Source organism: Lithobates pipiens, unplaced genomic scaffold (assembly GCF_037356315.1).
Source record: "Lithobates pipiens isolate NorthernLeopardFrog02 unplaced genomic scaffold, aLitPip1_a1.2 Scaffold_121, whole genome shotgun sequence".
NCBI classification, from domain to species: Eukaryota; Metazoa; Chordata; class Amphibia; order Anura; family Ranidae; genus Lithobates; species Lithobates pipiens.
This window is the reverse complement of record NW_027507709.1, coordinates 232067-251443: the sequence shown is the minus strand read 5'-3', so window position 1 is coordinate 251443 and position 19377 is coordinate 232067. Positions and strand designations below refer to the sequence as shown.

The 19377-nt window shown below is 56.1% G+C and overlaps 1 protein-coding gene across 1 annotated transcript in view; it reads right to left on the bottom strand.

Moving 5' to 3' along the window:
- Nucleotides 1–19377, bottom strand: part of LOC143973824 (stromal interaction molecule 1-like) — a gene marked incomplete at its 3' end in the record, with an annotated part of 70277 nt that overhangs the window by 18162 nt on the left and 32738 nt on the right. The window contains 4 exon segments of the mRNA XM_077474706.1: nucleotides 4358–4473; nucleotides 7334–7445; nucleotides 12953–13067; nucleotides 18604–18734. Of these exon segments, the coding sequence (XP_077330832.1) occupies nucleotides 4358–4473; nucleotides 7334–7445; nucleotides 12953–13067; nucleotides 18604–18734 (474 nt within the window).

Genomic DNA, 19377 nt, shown 5'->3' with positions numbered 1-19377 from the left:
AATGTGAGAGATGACATCACTAAGGGATCTAGGAAGGAGGTGGAATCCTTATGGGTAGAACTCCAAAAGGGATGAAGCTAAGAGGAAAATAATACTGGGAGTATACTATAGGGTCCCTGACCTGAGGGAGGAGGGGGGAGGGGGATCTCCTATCACAATTTGGATTAGCGGCAAGGATGGGAAGTGTTATCATAATGGGGGATTTTAATTATACAGACATAGACTGGGCGGAGGGAACCGCGCATTCATCTAAGGCTCGCCAGTTCCTAAATGAACTTGCAGGACAATTTCATGGGTCAGATGGCAGACGCACCAACTAGAATAAAGCGTTACTGGATCTACTGATTACCAACAATACAGACCTGATCACGGATGTGGAAATACGGGGCAATTTAGGGAACAGCGATCACAGGTCAATTGTCTTCAGTATAAATCACACAATAGAAAACATAAGGGGAATACAAAGACACTGAATTTAAAAAAAGAGCCAACTTCCCTAAACTACGAACCTCACTAGAAGGCCTGAATTGGGATAAAATCTTAGGAACAAAGAACGCGGAGGAGAGATGGGTTTGCTTTAAGAGCATATTAAATAAGGGCATTAGTGAATAGCTGTGAGTAAGCGCTGTTTGTAGCGCGAAACGCGTCAGCAACCTTGTTCAAAAATCTTTTCTGTTCCCCTTTGCTGTGATGTATTGTTCAATGGAGTTTTGCACCTGCATTTGAAGTAATAAAGGCACCTAATTTTTACTCAACCCGGAGTGCGGCTATCCAGAGTTTTGTTCTGCTTCTACATACTATGTAACACAGACAGTCCTAGGACTTCTCTATTGGTGTGGAGAGATGCCAAGTTTATAGAATCACAATGAAGAGGAATGTGACAGCGGCCTCTCAGCCAGCATTCCTCCAATTTCCCGGATATACTGGGAACGTTCGATGTGGTCATCGTGTAGTGGGGGGGGGGGTTCTCTGTGACTGGAAGGGTTATGAAAGGTGGGGAAGGCTGGTCTCCAGTATGGTGAGATTCCACCAGCAGGAGTTTTGGGTCTTGTGTTGCCATCGCCGTATCCACCAAGTCCTGGCTCTTCTCCGCACTCCCGGCACGTGAACTCCTGGCTCTTCTCCGCACTCCCGGCACGTGAACTCCTGGCTCTTCTCCGCACTCCCGGCACGTGAACTCCTGGCTCTTCTCCGCACTCCCGGCACGTGAACTCCTGGCTCTTCTCCGCACTCCCGGCACGTGAACTCCTGGCTCTTCTCCGCACTCCCGGCACGTGAACTCCTGGCTCTTCTCCGCACTCCCGGCACGTGAACTCCTGGCTCTTCTCCGCACTCCCGGCACGTGAAGTCCTGGCTCTTCTCCGCACTCCCGGCACGTGAAGTCCTGTATATCGCACCGCGGAGGTCCGCATTCCTGAACAACTATTCTGACTTCTTACAAACTCCAGAAAGCGATTCACAAAGCCGAATTAATCATCAGAAAACCTCCGTCTGCCGCCTTCGCCGGTCACGCCGCGCTCATGTCATCCATCACGGGGAACGCAGATCATTATCTACAATTACAGACGCAGCCGCTGGGACTGCGAACTCCTCCGCCTGGCTTCATCTTTGCAGAGACCGCATTGTATACAGAGCATCCGGAAAGTACTCACAGCGCTTCACTTCTTCCACATTTTGTCATGTTACAGCCTTACTCCAAAATGCATTCAATTCATTCACTTTCCTCAAAACTCTACAAACATCCCATAATGACAACGTGAGAGAAGTTTGAAATCTTTGCAAATTTATTAAAAATAAAAGGGCAGTCGGGTCCTGTCAACAGGGGTGCAGCAGTGGAGACCCAGGGACACAGTGGAGACAGCAGGGACCCAGGGGGACCCAGCGGGAGACAGCAGGGACCCAGGGGAGACAGCAGGAGACCCAGGGGGGACCCAGCGGGAGACACAGGGGGGACCCAGGGGGAGACAGCGGGGGACACAGGGGGGACCCAGCGGGGGACACAGGGGGGACCCAGCGGGAGACAGCGGGGGGGACCCAGCGGGGGACACAGGGGGAGACAGCGGGGGACACAGGGGGAGACAGCGGGGGACACAGGGGGAGACAGCGGGGGACACAGGGGGAGACAGCGGGGGACACAGGGAGGGACAGCAGGGGGACCCAGCAGGGACAGCAGGGGGACCCAGCAGGGACAGCAGGGGGAGACAGCAGGGGGAGACAGCAGGGACACAGGGGGGACCCAGCGGGGGGACCCAGCGGAGACAGCGGGGGGACCCAGCGGAGACAGAGCCCACATGTTGTACTCCATATACACGACCTCCGCTGTTGTGCTTAGGAATACACAGGGACCTCCAGCAGGGAAAGGGGTCTATACTTTCATCAATGGGACTGATGTGGTGAGAAGGTCGGAGTCCAGGAAGACCTGACATTTCAGTTTTGGGTGGATGGATAAAGGTGCAGCAATGACATCTGCAAGTGCAAACTGGTCTATCAGAGGGGTCCTCTTCAGGGTTAGAGGTTAGTCAAGGAGGAGGAGGTGTTGTAGAAGGTGAAAACGTTGAGGGTGGGGGTTGGATCCATTCAAGGAGTCCGGTTAAGTTTCTAACTGGAACGGGGGGGGGGGGGGGGGGGGGTTGAGGGTCGGGATCGAGGTCTCCAGATTGGGCTAAGGGTCGGGACAGAGTTAAATGCTGAAGACCAGGGGGGGTTAAGGATCTACTCAGAACCTTGACTGGTTTGTATGAATCTCCGTGTCCCCACCAGCGATTTCCCCTCAACTCCTGTCCCAGTGACACCACTTGTCCCGGTGTGGGGGTTCCAACACTTCTTCACTCCACAAAAAAGGGGGAAAGGAAAAAAGTTTTGTCTGGAGGTGCCCTTTAGGTTGACATTCTCCATGGAGCAGGGGTCTACCAGTGGAGGCGCTCTCTGTGCGGACGGAGTAACGCAGCCGTGCCCGGGTCATTCCGGTCGGCGGCCCCTTTAATCGGCTCAGCGAGGATTCGGCGGTGGATTCCACCCGTTGACATTCTCCTGAGCCTGGCAGTACGGTCCTCCGGCCTCACATCCGTCACACGCCCCCGGCCCCCCCCCCCCAATCCCGGAGGACTCCGCTTCCTCCTATTATGAAGAAATATTTTGGCCGCCGTTGGCCGAGCGGGTCGGGTTTCACGCCGTGCGAATTTATAAATGAAAAGACCTAAAAATAATCTGTGTTTATGGAAGGCGCGGTGTGTACTGAGGGGCCGCCGGTTACCAGGGAGAGAGGAATGCAGAACTCACAGCAGAAGCCTTCCAGAAAAAAAACGTCCTCCAGGGGGGGACAAGACGGACGCAGCGCGGGCCAAGGAACCCGGCCAATCACAGGCAGGAATTCCACACAGATACATATTCTGGGGCCCCAGAGAATTCCATGGACGGGACGCTATCCAGATTAAGATTTTATCTCCGTTGCAGTCCAGTGCTGCGAGATTCCGCAGGAGGATCCAGGAGAAGACCAGGAGGGACAAACAAGTCTACAACCAGCAAAACCCAAGAGCCTTCACAATACATACATTTTAAAACGCCAGCGTCCTTATCGACCAGTAAATATCATGGTTGTTAAGGAGCCGGCGGCCACTGCGTGCTTGACAACCATAACTCATCTGCTGTCTGCAGGGTTCCCCAAGCGTGACCCCGCCCACTTAAGAAGTCATCGGTCAGGACATACTGGGTCAATACGGCAAAGCATCAGGTGTCCTCGACTAGAGACCCCCTTTACATCAGGGGTCCCCAACAGAGTCCCCCTTTACATCAGGGGTCCCCAACAGAGTCCCCCTTTACATCAGGGGTCCCCAACAGAGTCCCCCTTTACATCAGGGGTCCCCAACAGAGTCCCAGAGTTGTTGCGTGCACCCCCCCCCCCCCGTACTGGGAAATCAGTACCCACAGCATGTCCTTCCTCTTTCCACGCAGGCGACAGGTCAGAGGGAGGGAAGGACACATTCCGCCCTCAATCCTCTGCAGTACAGAGCCAAGACTGAGCACAGTTCTCAGTCTCAGCGCTGAATCTTTTCTGCCCCCTGCAGGCTGGAGAGAAAAGAAAGCCGAATTCTCCTTCAAGCAACAGCTATCGGCAGCCACGCCTTCCGACACTGCAGTCTGTCAGTAAGGAGGGGGACGAGTGGCCAACTCAGCAGCAACACAGCGCCTGGGGAAAAGTGCCCAACCCCCACCCACCCCACAGTCCCAGCTCTAAACCTGAATGTTTCTGATCTCCTGTGTCCCTCAAAAGGACGATGGAGAAGGAAATGGTGGGGTGACCCTATATGGCGATATCAGGGGTGCCCAGGTATTGGTGGGGGGTTCTGGGGGTACTCACACAGCGGTGGTCCGAAGAGCACAGTGTCCAAGGCTTTGAGCTGCAGCTTCTGCCGGTGACTCCGGTCCGTCATCTTCAGGAGGGTTCCTGTCATGGTGGCGTTGGTGATGGCCAACCTGCGGGAAAGAGAATGGAGTCAGAGGAAGCCATAGACCCCCCCGACCCACAACAAATAAATCACATTACATAAGAGCAGCCAATCAGAAATCTCAGCTCACAGACTTGACACACGGCATTCTGGGTAATTCTCCTGGTTGGTGACGCATGTTTCCCAGCCGGATCATTACCCCGAATTAGGCGTTATCACTCTGTACAAACAATCAGCCTCATTATCGCTCGTCAATCTGCGCTAATTACATTCGGTGATCCGCGCCGTCTGGGCTCCGAGCCACCAGGATAGGAAAGGATACCGCCGTCACCATGGTGATGACACCATGGCTGAACTATGCAACTGAACCCACTGCCCCAACCTAAAGAGAAACCATTATGGCCTCAAGTCCTATCCCCGGTCCTCGCCTGCTGGTGTCCTGCAAATCAATGTACTTCCTGTATCAGTCCATTCACCTCCATGCACAAACCAGGCAACCAATCACACGGGAAAGGACGGTATTTGTATGAAAGGGCGGGAGCGGCCATGAGAACTGCCGCAGGTTCTGTGCAACACGTCCCGATTCCTACACACACAATAAAGGTTTGCATCCGTGAGCCCGTTCCGTACTTTCATTTCTTGTCATGTGACAAGGATGAGGGGGGAGGGGGGGAGTCCTAGTACAGCGACACCCTCACAATTCAGTGCGGGGGTTTTCATCTATAACCGAACCGTCAGGCATCTCCGGCTCTGGTTCACACTCCATAACTCCTGCTGTAATGAAGTCACCTTCATAAGGAGCGGCAACATTAAAGCAGGAGGTCCGCCCCCCCCCCCACCACAAAAAAACAAGTTCTGGTGACCTGGGACGCCCCCCCCCTCCCCTAAGGTATTCCTCTGATTTGCAGAGATTTCTTCCCACTTCCTGTGTGGCTACGGGACAGGAAGTGAAGGGAAATCTCTGCAATGGGAAACAGTTGGCAGGAAAAAAATAAAAATAAAAAAAGGTGTAGGTAGTTTTGCCTGTAGTTCAACTTTAATGTAACACAAGGATAAGTTAGACACCAAACACGTCTCTATTACTAGGGGCAGATGGCGGATGGGTGGGGACACCTCCTAAATCAGATCTCTATCATATTTGGTGTCTAACTAATCGTAATTTCATGCTGCTAAATGGTTTGTTGGTTGTTGGATTGTAAAACCTTGTCAGATGGGAATATAGATGTATATGGGGCAGGGGGGCAATTAAAGCAGAGTTCCACCCAAAAATGGAACTTCCACTTTTTGGAATCCCCCCCCCCCCCCGGTGTCACATTTGGCACCTTTCAAGGGGGAGGTACCTGTCCAATACAGGTATTTTGCTCCCACATCCGGGCATAGATACCCACTCCACCCGTGGGTATCTAAGCCACTTCCTGTCCCATCCCCCCCCCCCACCCTGCTGTCTTCTGGGAGACACACGGGTCCTAGGAGACAGCAGGGACCAGTGGGAACGCGCATGCGCAGTAGGGAACCAGGAAGTGAAGACGCAAGTCTTCACTTCCTGATTCCCTTACAGAAGATGGCGGTGGCGGCAGCAGCAACTGAGAGCCGAGGGACAGATCGGCTTTGGGTGCGGACATCGCCGGCACCCTGGACAGGTAAGTGTCCATATTTTAAAAGTCAGCAGCTGCAGTATTTATAAAAAAAAAAGTTGCGTCTGCTGAGCATAATAAAACACGCTACAACACACCTACCCTGGACCCTTTGATTGGTGGTATTTAGATCTGTGACGTCCTCTCCGTGGGCAATAAAATACCGCTGCATTTGGGAACTCATTTGACAGACTGGACTCAAGCCGGGTATTCCCGTCCCGAAATCCACCTGGTTCTTTTCAATCTGTGTGTTGCCCCTCTGTATTTAGAAAAGCATTGGATCGTGGCTTGTGTGGACGCAGGGATCCGTCTTTCTTTGTTCATCTGCTCTAGCCAGGAATGAAGGAACTCCCACCATGGAGTCATCTCCTTTACATTCCTGTCTGGATGTGGCAGCAAACAATACCGACATTTCCTTTAAATACCAAGTTGTGCGAACGGTGCCGGTTTCCGGAAAACGATTCAAGCATCGCTTGTGTGGATGCAGGGATTGGTCAATTTATTTTTTTTCCTCCCTTCAACCTGATCTAACCAGCAATGAAGGAACTCCCACCATAGAGTAACCGGTTACATTCCTGTCCGGACGTGGCAGCAAACAAAAATTTCTTCTAAACGCTCAGATGCGTGAACGGTGCCGGTTTCCGTTACCGTTTTCAGTGAAGAACACCGGCCCCGGGGACAATCGCTCAGAGTCTGCTGGTGCTCAGATTGTTGTCCCTCGAGCTGGAAAATCTCTGCTCAGGGTGGGATCTTTCACTAGTTATGGCTGTTCATAGTTATCTGCACTTTGCTATGTCCCCACAACCCACCTGCTCATCTCCTGCACAGGTCCAGCAAAATTTCAGGCTGCCAATCAAAAGGCCCACATGATGGTCAGGCCACTGAGATGCCCCATCCACAATGCAACCACACCACATATGCCCTTGTAATTGTAGAGCAGAAATAGCTTGAACACCTTACGATATCGGTTTGGCCAGACCACCAAATAGTGTAACCTAAAGGACAAAATCCCTCCCCCCGCCCACCCAAGGGACATGAGAGGCTCCGCCCCTTATATTTATTGCCCCATTGGTGTATTTAAATGGAAAAAAACAAATCTTCCTAAAAACAGATAATTTCCCAAATTCTAGTCATGTGATCTAGGCACCACCAATTACAATTGGTCATTGGCGGGGTGAAGGACGAGAGGCTCCAGCATGCTGGGAAATATCTGGGTCCTCCCGGGGGTGGAAATAGATGATAAGGGCCCCTCACCTGGGCATATCCCGACCGCTGAGCTGCAGCTTCCGGAAGATCTCTTCGTACTGCGGCAGCTCCACATAGTTCTTCAGCCACTCCACCACCTCGTCCAGCGTCCAGTTATATACTACGGGAGAGGAGAGAGGCGGGGTCACACAACACAGGGGAGGAGCCAAACACACATTCATTATTTATTCACATGCAGGTTCAACAATAATCCCGATGTCCAATCAGAGTACCGGGATTCAGAGGTTTGTCGTTCGGGAGGTACCTCCTTTATCTACAATCCGGAGATGAAGATGGGACAACCTTCTCAGGAGTTTCCCACTTTACCAACCAATCCCATCTCCGCAGAGGTGTACAGGAGAGCAACGTGTGCCAGCAAGTCACATGTCCGGCCAAGATCCCCCACAGACCCGGACTACGGCTCTGCAGAGGGAATTTCAGGAACTTCTGCCCCAGGGTGGATAAGCCAGAGGCTTCCAAGAGTGGAGACACATGGGTAGTTGGGGTGCAAATGTATCCCACATCCTCCTACACCTTCCGCCAGGCTCTCCTCCAGGTTCCCCCTACACCTTCCGCCGGGATCCCCCTACACCTTCCGCCGGGATCCCCCTACACCTTCTGCCGGGATCTCCTCCAGGGATCCCCCTACACCTTCCTCCAGGGATCCCCCTACACCTTCCACCAAGATCTCCTCCAGGGATCCCCCTACACCTTCCGCCAGGCTCTCCTCCAGGATCCCATCCCCCTACACCTTCCGCCGGGATCCCCCTACACCTTCCGCCAAGATCTCCTCCTCCTACACCTTGCGCCAGGCTCTCCTCCAGGATCCCCCTACACCTTCCGCCAAGATCTCCTCCTCCTACACCTTCCGCCAGGCTCTCCTCCAGGATCCCCCTACACCTTCCGCCGGGATCCCCCTACACCTTCCGCCGGGATCCCCCTACACCTCCCGCCAGGCTCTCCTCCAGGATCCCCCTACACCTTCCTCCGGGATCCCATCCCCCCTACACCTTCCGCCAGGCTCTCCTCCAGGTTCCCCCTACACCTTCCTCCAGGGATCCCCCTACACCTTCCGCCAAGATCTCCTCCAGGATCCCATCCCCCTACACCTTCCTCCGGGATCCCATCCCCCTACAACTTCCGCCAGGCTCTCCTCCAGGGATCCCCCTACACCTTCCGCCAGGCTCTCCTCCAGGATCCCATCCTCCTACACCTTCCGCCAAGATCTCCTCCGGGATCCCCCTACACCTTCCGCCAAGATCTCCTCCAGGATCCCCCTACACCTTCCGCCAAGATCTCCTCCAGGATCCCCCTACACCTTCCGCCAGGCTCTCCTCCAGGATCCCCCTACACCTTCCTCCAGGGATCCCCCTACACCTTCCGCCAGGCTCTCCTCCAGGATCCCATCCCCCTACACCTTCCGCCAAGATCTCCTCCGGGATCCCCCTACACCTTCCGCCAAGATCTCCTCCATCGGGATCCGTCTAAACCTTCTGCCGGGATCACCCTACACCTTTCGCCGGGATCCCCCTACACCTTCCGCCGGGATCCCCCTACACCTTTCCGCCGGGATCCCCCTACACCTTCCTCCAAGATCTCCTCCTCCTACACCCTGCGCCAGGCTCTCCTCCAGGATCCCCCTACACCTTCCGCCAGGATCCCCCTACACCTTCTGCCAGGATCACCCTACACCTTCCGCCAGGCTCTCCTCCAGGATCCCCCTACACCTTCCGCCAGGCTCTCCTCCTGGATCCCCCTACACCTTCCGCCAGGATCCCCCTACACCTTCCGCCAGGCTCTCCTCCTGGATCCCCCTACACCTTCCGCCAGGCTCTCCTCCAGGATCCCCCTACACCTTCCGCCAGGCTCCCCTCCATCGGGATCCCCCTACACCTTCCGCCAAGATCTCCTCCTCCTACACCTTGTGCCAGGCTCTCCTCCAGGATCCCCCAACACCTTCCGCCAACATCTCCTCCAGGATCCCCCTACACCTTCCGCCAAGATCAACTCCATCGGGATCCCCCTACACCTTCCGCCGGGATCCACCTACACCTTCCGCCAGGATCTCCTCCGGGACCCCCCTACACCTTCCGCCAGGCTCTCCTCCATCGGGATCCCCCTACACCTTCCGCCGGGATCCCCCTACACCTTCCGCCAAGATCTCCTCATCCTACACCTTGCGCCAGGCTCTCCTCCAGGATCACCCTACACCTTCCGCCAGGATCTCCCCACACCTTCCGCCAGGCTCTCCCCCAGGATCCCATCCCCCTACACCTTCCGCCAAGATCTCCTCCGGGATCCCCCTACACCTTCCGCCAGGCTCTCCTCCAGGATCCCCCTACACCTTCCGCCAGGCTCTCCTCCAGGATCCCCCTACACCTTCCGCCAGGCTCTCCTCCATCGGGATCCCCCTACACCTTCCGCCAGGCTCTCCTCCAGGATCCCCCTACACCTTCCGCCAGGCTCTCCTCCATCGGGATCCCCCTACACCTTCCGCCAGGCTCTCCTCCATGATCCCCCTACACCTTCCGCCAGGCTCTCCTCCATCGGGATCCCCCTACACCTTCCGCCAGGCTCTCCTCCATCGGGATCCCCCTACACCTTCCGCCAGGCTCTCCTCCATCGGGATCCCCCTACACCTTCCGCCAGGCTCTCCTCCATCGGGATCCCCCTACACCTTCCGCCAGGCTCTCCTCCAGGATCCCCCTACACCTTCCGCCAGGCTCTCCTCCATCGGGATCCCCCTACACCTTCCGCCAGGCTCTCCTCCATGATCCCCCTACACCTTCCGCCAGGCTCTCCTCCATCGGGATCCCCCTACACCTTCCGCCAGGCTCTCCTCCAGGATCCCCCTACACCTTCCGCCAGGCTCTCCTCCATCGGGATCCCCCTACACCTTCCGCCAGGCTCTCCTCCAGGATCCCCCTACACCTTCCGCCAGGCTCTCCTCCATCGGGATCCCCCTACACCTTCCGCCAGGCTCTCCTCCAGGATCCCCCTACACCTTCCGCCAGGCTCTCCTCCATCGGGATCCCCCTACACCTTCCGCCAGGCTCTCCTCCATCGGGATCCCCCTACACCTTCCGCCGGGATCCACCTACACCTTCCGCCAAGATCTCCTCCTACACCTTGTGCCAGGCTCTCCTCCAGGATCCCATCCCCCTACACCTTCCGCCAAGATCTCCTCCGGGATCCCCCTACACCTTCCGCCAGGCTCTCCTCCAGGATCCCCCTACACCTTCCGCCAGGCTCTCCTCCAGGATCCCCCTACACCTTCCGCCAGGCTCTCCTCCAGGATCCCCCTACACCTTCCGCCAAGATCTCCTCCATCGGGATCCGTCTAAACCTTCCGCCGGGATCCCCCTACACCTTCCGCCAAGATCTCCTCCTCCTACACCTTGCGCCAGGCTCTCCTCCAGGATCTCCCTACACCTTCCGCCAGGATCACCTCCAGGATCTCCCTACACCTTCCGCCAGGCTCTCCTCCATCGGGATCCCCCTACACCTTCCGCCGGGATACCCCTACACCTTCCGCCAAGATCTCCTCCTACACCTTGTGCCAGGCTCTCCTCCAGGATCCCCCTACACCTTCCGCCAAGATCTCCTCCATCGGGATCCCCCTACACCTTCCGCCGGGATCCACCTACACCTTCCGCCAGGCTCTCCTCCGGGATCCCCCCTACACCTTCCTCCGGGATCCCATCCCCCTACACCTTCCGCCGGGATCCCCCTACACCTTCCGCCAGGCTCTCCTCCGGGATCCCCCTACACCTTCCGCCAGGCTCTCCTCCGGGATCCCCCTACACCTTCCAACAGGATCTCCTCCAGGGTCCCCCTACACCTTCCGCCAGGCTCTCCTCCATCGGGATCCCCCTACACCTTCCGCCAGGCTCTCCTCCAGGATCCCATTCCCCCTTCACCTTCCTGCAGGATCCCCCTACATCTGTGGCCAGGATCCCCTACACCTTCCGCCAGGATCTCCTCCAGGGTCCCCCTACAGCTTCACCCAGCATGCCTCTATAGGTCCCCCCCCCCATTCCTCTATAGGCTCCTCCTCGCCTCCCCTCTGCCTGACTTTGCCAGTTCCTGGGAACAAGTCATCCCTGCCTCTCCCATCCCCCAACCTCTGAGCGCTTCCACCCAACCATGAAGAGAGGATGAGGGTGGAAACATCATCAGATCTCCGGCTCTTCTCATAAGATTGGATCTCAGAGAAGATAAGAATCTGAATGTTGTTTCCTTCTATGCTCCTCCAACCCCCGACACCCGTATACACGTCACAGTATACAGCTACAGGGTCACTTTTCATAACAGCTCCACCTATCAGCAACAAGTCCCTGACCTCCCTGCTGCAGGCAGAAGGAAGCATTTTCCTAGTCTCCCCTCCCCCAGTGATCAGACTGTACATTGTACCTTTGTGTCAAGTCACTGAGTGAGAGGCTGATCTGTGTCAGACATTTGTAGCCAGGACCTGCACAGGCACCAGGATTTACAGGACTGTCACCTCTGAGCCGTCATCTCAGTTCAGGAAGAAGATGATCATGACAACCCCCAGATGATGCCCAAATAAATACCGTGCCGTCCTTCTGGAGAGGGAAGCAGATGACCATACTGTCATACTGTAGGACTCTACGAGCGTGGGCAGCATGGGGCGTGCAGGAGGAGCGCAGTACAGAGCGCGGGGTGCGCGGGAGGGGTGCAGTACAGAGCGCAGGGCGCGCGGGAGGGGCGCAGAGCTACAATGGAATGGTTTACATCAAAGCATATTCATGTGTTAGAATGGCCCAGTCACAGCCCAGACCTAAATCCCATTGAGAATCTGTGGCCAGACTTGAAAATTGCTGATCACAGACGCTCTCCATCCAATCTGACAGAGCTTGAGATATTTTACAAAGAAGAAGAATGGGCAGAAATGTCCTCTCTAGATGGGCAAAGCTGGTAGAGACACCCCCAAAAAGACTTGTAGAGAAAGGGGGTTCTACAAAGTATTGACTCCGGGGGGCGCCATACAAATGCCCCTCCCCCACACTTTTCTCATATTTATTTGTATCATTTATCATTTTCCTTCCACTTCACAATTATGTGACACTTTGTGTTGGTCCATCACATAAAATCCCAATAAAATACATTTATGGTTTTGGTTGTAACAAAATGTGGGGAATGTCAGGGGGTATGAATACTTCTTCCAGGCACTGTATATGAGCTCCACCCTATATATACAGAATTGTGGGTGGAGCCAGGATGAAGAGCTCCTCCCTGGTAATGATGAAAGGTGAGCATAGGCCGAGCCACATTCCCTGTAATTAGTGATGGGTGGAGCCAGAATTGTAGGTGGAGTCAGAATGTGATTAGTGATGCTGGGTGGAGCTGGGATTGTGGGTGGAGTCAGGAATGATGATGGGTAGAGTCAGGATCACAGGACTCTCTATGCCTTCACCTGATCCCCTCCCCGGAAGGACGGCACCATCTCTACTAAGGCATCATTCATGATCTGTATTAATATTCATTGATCGGTATTGATGAGGAGTCTCCGGTGTTCTATTTGGGGAATCCCTTCTAGGAAGGAATGTGGGGGGCGATTGGTGGGGGTGGGGCGTGTAATCTGGAAGGTTCAGTGTCGTCACTCACCCTCAGAGACCTTCCAGGTTTTCCAGAGATCCTCCACACTGATCAGCTTGTCCTCTCCATGGAAGGAGCTGTGCTTCACCGTCGGATCGGGGTAGTTCAGATCTTCCCTCAGAAACTGCCGGGGGGTAAAGGAGAGTCCGATGAGAGCGGAACACACATCCCCCACCAGTCATAGCACAAGTCCACCCCCCCACCAATCATACGACAGGTCCTTCCCCCCCCCCACCCCAAGTCCACCCCCCCCCCCAACCAATCATACGACAGGTCCACCCGCCCCCAACCAATCATACGACAGGTCCACCCCCCCCCCCACCAATCATACGACAGGTCCTTCCCCCCCCCCACCCCAAGTCCACCCCCCCCCCAACCAATCATACGACAGGTCCACCCGCCCCCAACCAATCATACGACAGGTCCACCCCCCCCCCCAACCAATCATACGACAGGTCCATCCGCCCCCAACCAATCATACGACAGGTCCACCCCCCCACCCCAAGTCCACCCCCCCAACCAATCATACGACAGGTCCACCCCCCCACCCCATCAGTCATATGACAGGTCCACCCCCCAGTACCCCACCCCCATCAGTCAGTCATATGACAGGTCCACCCCCCCCACCCCAAGTCCACCCCCCCAACCAATCATACGACAGGTCCACCCCCCCCAACCAATCATACGACAGGTCCACCCCCCCCCCCAACCAATCATACGACAGGTCCACCCCCCCCCAACCAATCATACGACAGGTCCACCCCCCCCCCCAACCAATCATACGACAGGTCCACCCCCCCACCCCAAGTCCACCCCCCCAACCAATCATACGACAGGTCCACCCCCCCCCCCCCAACCAATCATACGACAGGTCCACCCCCCCAACCAATCATACGACAGGTCCACCCCCCCCACCCCAAGTCCACCCCCCCAACCAATCATACGACAGGTCCACCCCCCCACCCCAAGTCCACCCCCCCACCAATCATACGACAGGTCCACCCCCCCCCCCCCATCAGTCATATGACATGACCACCCCCCCCCCAACCCCCAGTACACCCCTACCAATCATACGGCAGGTCCACCCCCCATCAGTCATATGACAGGTCCACCCCCCAGTGCCCCACCCCCATCAGTCAGTCATATGACAGGTCCAACCCCCAACCCCCAGTACACCTCCCCCCATTCGGTCATATGACAAGACCACCCCCCCAACCCCCAGTACACCCCCACCAATCATACGACAGGTCAACCCCCCCAGTACCCCCCCCCCCCAAATCAGTCAGTCATATATGACAGGTCCACCCCCCAACCCCCAGTGCACCCCCCCCTAATTAGTCATGACAGGTCCACCCACCCAACCCCCAGTACACCCCCCCAGTCATATACGACAGGTCCACCCCCCCTACCCCCGGTACACTCCACCCCCCCCCCCATCAGTCATATGACAGGTCCAACCCCCAAATACACACCCCCCATCATTAGTCATGTGCCAGGTCCACCCCCCAAACCCCAGTACACCCCAACCCCCAGTACAACCCCCCCCACCATCAGTCATGACAGGTCCAACCCCCGGTACACCCTCATTAGTCATGTGCCAGGTCCACCCCCCCAACACCCAGTACACACCACCCCCCTCCACCATCATTAGTCATGTGCCAGGTCCACCCCCCCCCCCCCCAACACCCAGTACACACCACCCCCCTCCACCATCATTAGTCATGTGCCAGGTCCACCCCCCAACACCCAGTACACACCACCCCTCTCCACCATCATTAGTCATGCGACAGGTCCACCCCCCCAAACCCCAGTACACCCCCCCACCATTATTGGTCATGTGCCGGGTCCATCCCCCAACCCCCAGTACACCCCCCCCCACCATCAGTCATGATAGGTCCAACCCCCAGTACACCATCATTAGTCATGTGCCAGGTCCATCCCCCCAACCCCCAGTACACCCCCCAACCCCCAGTCATGACAGGTCCAACCCCCAGTACACCATTAGTCATGTGCCAGGTCCACCCACCCCCCCCAACACCCAGTACACACCACCCCCCTCCACCATCATTAGTCACGTGAAAGGCCCACCCAACCATCAGTCATATGACAGGCCCCCCAACCTCCAGTATACGCCACCCCCCTCCAACGTCAGTTATATGACAGGTCCATTCCCCATTACACGCCCCCCTCCACCATCATTAGTTGTGACAAAACAACACCCCCCTCCCCAAATGGGTTCCCTAACCATCCATTGAAGACAAGGACAGAGTTGCAGGAAGAAATGTGAAGATCTGGCTGTACTCAAATCTGTCCAGCTGGTTTCTGGACCCTGAAGACCAGAAGGTCCACATTTAGTGTCCTCCACCTGCATCACTGGTTCTGGAACACCCCCAGGTGTAGGGCCCATCCCCCAAATCCAGACCCCGATAAACAAGGAAGCTGGACTGGTACATTTTCCAATGAACAAAACTCGGATGAGAAGAAGTTCTGCCCAAGAGAACCCCCAACTACTGCTCCAAACTAACGATTCTTCTCTGAAAGCCCGTGGACACTATGGTGGTGGTGGTGGTGGTGTGGTGGTGGTGGTGGTGGTGGTGTGGTGGTGTGGTGGTGGTGGTGGTGGTGGTGGTGTGGTGGTGGTGGTGGTGGTGGTGGTGGTGTGGTGGTGTGGTGGTGTGGTGGTGGTGGTGGTGGTCCCACTGAAACCGGATCTGAAGTCCCTTCAGCCAGGAGCTCCAGCATTGTAGGGACAACCACTCTTGGAGCCGACTTCTGGAGGTTTAAGAGCCAACCGAACCCGTCTGAAGGTCTGGACCGCTCATATATAACATGATGACCCACAACCAGCACCGAATGTTCCCTCAACAGGAGATCATCCAGACTTCCCACAAGGAGAATGTTCTGGAAGCACAGCAAGGGGGGTCGGTACCACTCGAAGCACGAGAGACAGGCTAAAAGTCACAAACGGCAGGGAGACCGCAAGCGGCAGGGAGACCGCAAACCGGCAGGGAGACCGCAAACGGCTGCAAACGGCAGGGAGACCGCAAACGGCAGGGAGACCGCAAACGGCAGGGAGACCGCAAACGGCAGGGAGACCGCAAACCGGCAGGGAGACCGCAAACCGGCAGGGAGACCGCAAACGGCTGCAAACGGCAGGGAGACCGCAAACGGCAGGGAGACCGCAAACGGCAGGGAGACCGCAAACGGCCGCAAGCGGCAGGGAGACCGCAAACGGCAGGGAGACCGCAAGCGACCGCAAACGGCAGGGAGACCGCAAACGGCAGGGAGACCGCAAACGGCAGGGAGACCGCAAACGGCCGCAAACGGCAGGGAGAGCGCAAACGGCAGGGAGACCGCAAACGGCAGGTGGCGATCAGCTGGAAAGATGGGAACATGAAGTGTCTTTGAGGTGCACAGAGGTTCCTCTAGTTCAGGGATAGGCAATTAGCGGACCTCCAGCTGTTGCAGAACTACAAGTCCCATGATGCATAGCAAGACTCTGACAGCCACAAACATGACAGCCAGAGGCAGAGGCATGATGGGACTTGTAGTTTTGCAACAGCTGGAGGTCCGCTAATTGCAGATCCCTGCTCGAGTTGAAGGAAAGCTATGAAAACCTGGTGGATTCCATGCAGAATGTTTTGGCTCAAATAAAGGGATTTCGTCAGGACTGGGCTCGGTCCTCCCTTCTCAGAGCTCAGGCTAATTGCCAGTACTCATCATTCCACAGTGACTCACCTGATGATCAGATCCTGCTTGACAGCTTCAACTCCTTGGATCAGATCTCCTGTGCCTTCGCCTTGGTCAACATATCCGGATACTCTCTGCTGCGTTTTCCTGTTATAGACTTTTGCCTGGTTCCCCATTCCGTTTGCTGCTTCTGACTACGCTGATCTCTGGATTCCTGTTTTACTGGCTTGTTCTGACTACCGGCTCTGGTTACCGAACCCTGGCTATGTTTTGCCCATGTTTATTCTGTTTGTATCATTTCATGAAAGCAGCGATTCCCAACCAGGGTTCCTCCAGAGGTTGTAGGGGTTCCTTCATCATTGGGCAATTTCTACCTCTTGGATAAGGGGGGGGGGGGGGGTGATCCACTTTTTGGCAGATGACAATGAAAGGGTTGAAGTAAAAGCCCAAAAACAGTCCTGCCATAAGGACATAGGCCACAAACCCAAGAGACCCGCAAGACACTGGCACAATGGAAGCGGGTAGGGGGCAGAAAGTGGAACTCATATGAGACCTCCAGAGTCAGTCATCAAAGGTAAAATATGGACCATAAATTTGGTCTGCTGGTTCTGGTGGGTTTTGTGCCGTGTCACATAATCCCGCCTCCCCGGGGCTCAGCTATTGCCCTTTGTAAAATAGACTGAAAGAGGAAAACTGATATCTTTGCCCCAATCATCCAACAGCGGGGACACTGAGGGGCAATAACCAACATACACCACCCAATCCTGAGATTTCATCATCATTTCTTGGACACCACAACAGTCCAGTCTACTGCTGGGATTTGTACACCTGACTTATGAGGGGTTCCCAACATCCTTGTGCTGAGTTCCCGGGTCTCTACACCCGCTGTGCCCATTATGAGGGGTTCCCACCATCCCTGTGCTGAGTTCCCGGGTCTGTACACCCGCTGTGCCCATTATGAGGGGTTCCCACCATCCCTGTGCTGAGTTCCCGGGTCTGTACACCCGCTGTGCCTATTATGAGGGGTTCCCACCATCCCTGTGCTGAGTTCCCGGGTCTGTACACCCGCTGTGCCCATTATGAGGGGTTACCACCATCCCTGTGCTGAGTTCCCGGGTCTGTACACCCGCTGTGCCCATTATGAGGGGTTACCACCATCCCTGTGCTGAGTTCCCGGGTCTGTACACCCGCTGTGCCCATTATGAGGGGTTCCCACCATCCCTGTGCCGAGTTCCCGGGTCTGTGCACCCGCTGTGCCCATTATGAGGGGTTCCCACCATCCCTGTGCTGAGTTCCCGGGTCTGTACACCCGCTGTACCCATTATGAGGGGTTCCCGCCATCCCTGTGCTGAGTTCCCGGGTCTGTACACCCGCTGTGCCCATTATGAGGGGTTCCCACCATCCCTGTGCTGAGTTCCCGGGTCTGTACACCCGCTGTGCCCATTATGAGGGGTTCCCACCATCCCTGTGCTGAGTTCCCGGGTCTGTACACCCGCTGTGCCCATTATGAGGGGTTCCCAGCATCCCTGTGCTGAGTTCCCGGGTCTGTACACCCGCTGTGCCCATTATGAGGGGTTCCCACCATCCCTGTGCTGAGTTCCCGGGTCTGTACACCCGCTGTGCCCATTATGAGGGGTTCCCACCATCCCTGTGCCGAGTTCCTGGGTCTGTACACCCGCTGTGCCCATTATGAGGGGTTCCCACCATCCCTGTGCTGAGTTCCCGGGTCTGTACACCCGCTGTGCCCATTATGAGGGGTTCCCACCATCCCTGTGCTCTCATTCACACCCTTAGTGAGTAAACTCCCCATCTCCTTGTCTGCTCTCCTCCTCAGTGTTCCCCTACAATTCCCATTCACAGAATAGCGCCCTTTGCTTCCTGTTGCCATTGTTGGAGGTTTCTTTCATCTATAAAACTGTCTGGAAAGCAATAAATGCGAATTAGCGATGATTTCACATTAATAGTCTCACCTCATCGCTCTCTTCAACATCTACATTTCCATTGGCATCATCGTCCATCTGCTTGTGGATGCTGACCACCGCCTCGAAACTCAGCAACTGCTCTTCATTGTGACACAGGAGCTCATCGATCCGACAGAACTCTGCAGAGAAGAGAGAGCCATGAGAAGACATCCAACCTGCACCCCACCATGAGGAGACATCCAACCCCCGCCCCACCATGAGGAGACATCCAACCCCCGCCCCACCATGGGGAGACATCCAACCCCCGCCCCACCATGGGGAGACATCCAACCCCCGCCCCACCATGAGGAGACATCCAACCTGCACCCCACCATGAGAAGACATCCAACCCCCGCCCCACCATGAGGAGACATCCAACCCCCGCCCCACCATGGGGAGACATCCAACCCCCGCCCCACCATGAGGAGACATCCAACCTGCACCCCACCATGAGAAGACATCCAACCCCCGCCCCACCATGAGGAGACATCCAACCTGCACCCCACCATGGGGAGACATCCAACCCCCGCCCCACCATGGGGAGACATCCAACCCCCGCCCCACCATGAGAAGACATCCAACCTGCACCCCACCATGAGAAGACATCCAACCCCCGCCCCACCATGAGAAGACATCCAACCTGCACCCCACCATGAGAAGACATCCAACCTGCACCCCACCATGAGAAGACATCCAACCCCCGCCCCACCATGGGGAGACATCCAACCCCCCACCATGAGAAGACATCCAACCTGCACCCCACCATGGGGAGACATCCAACCC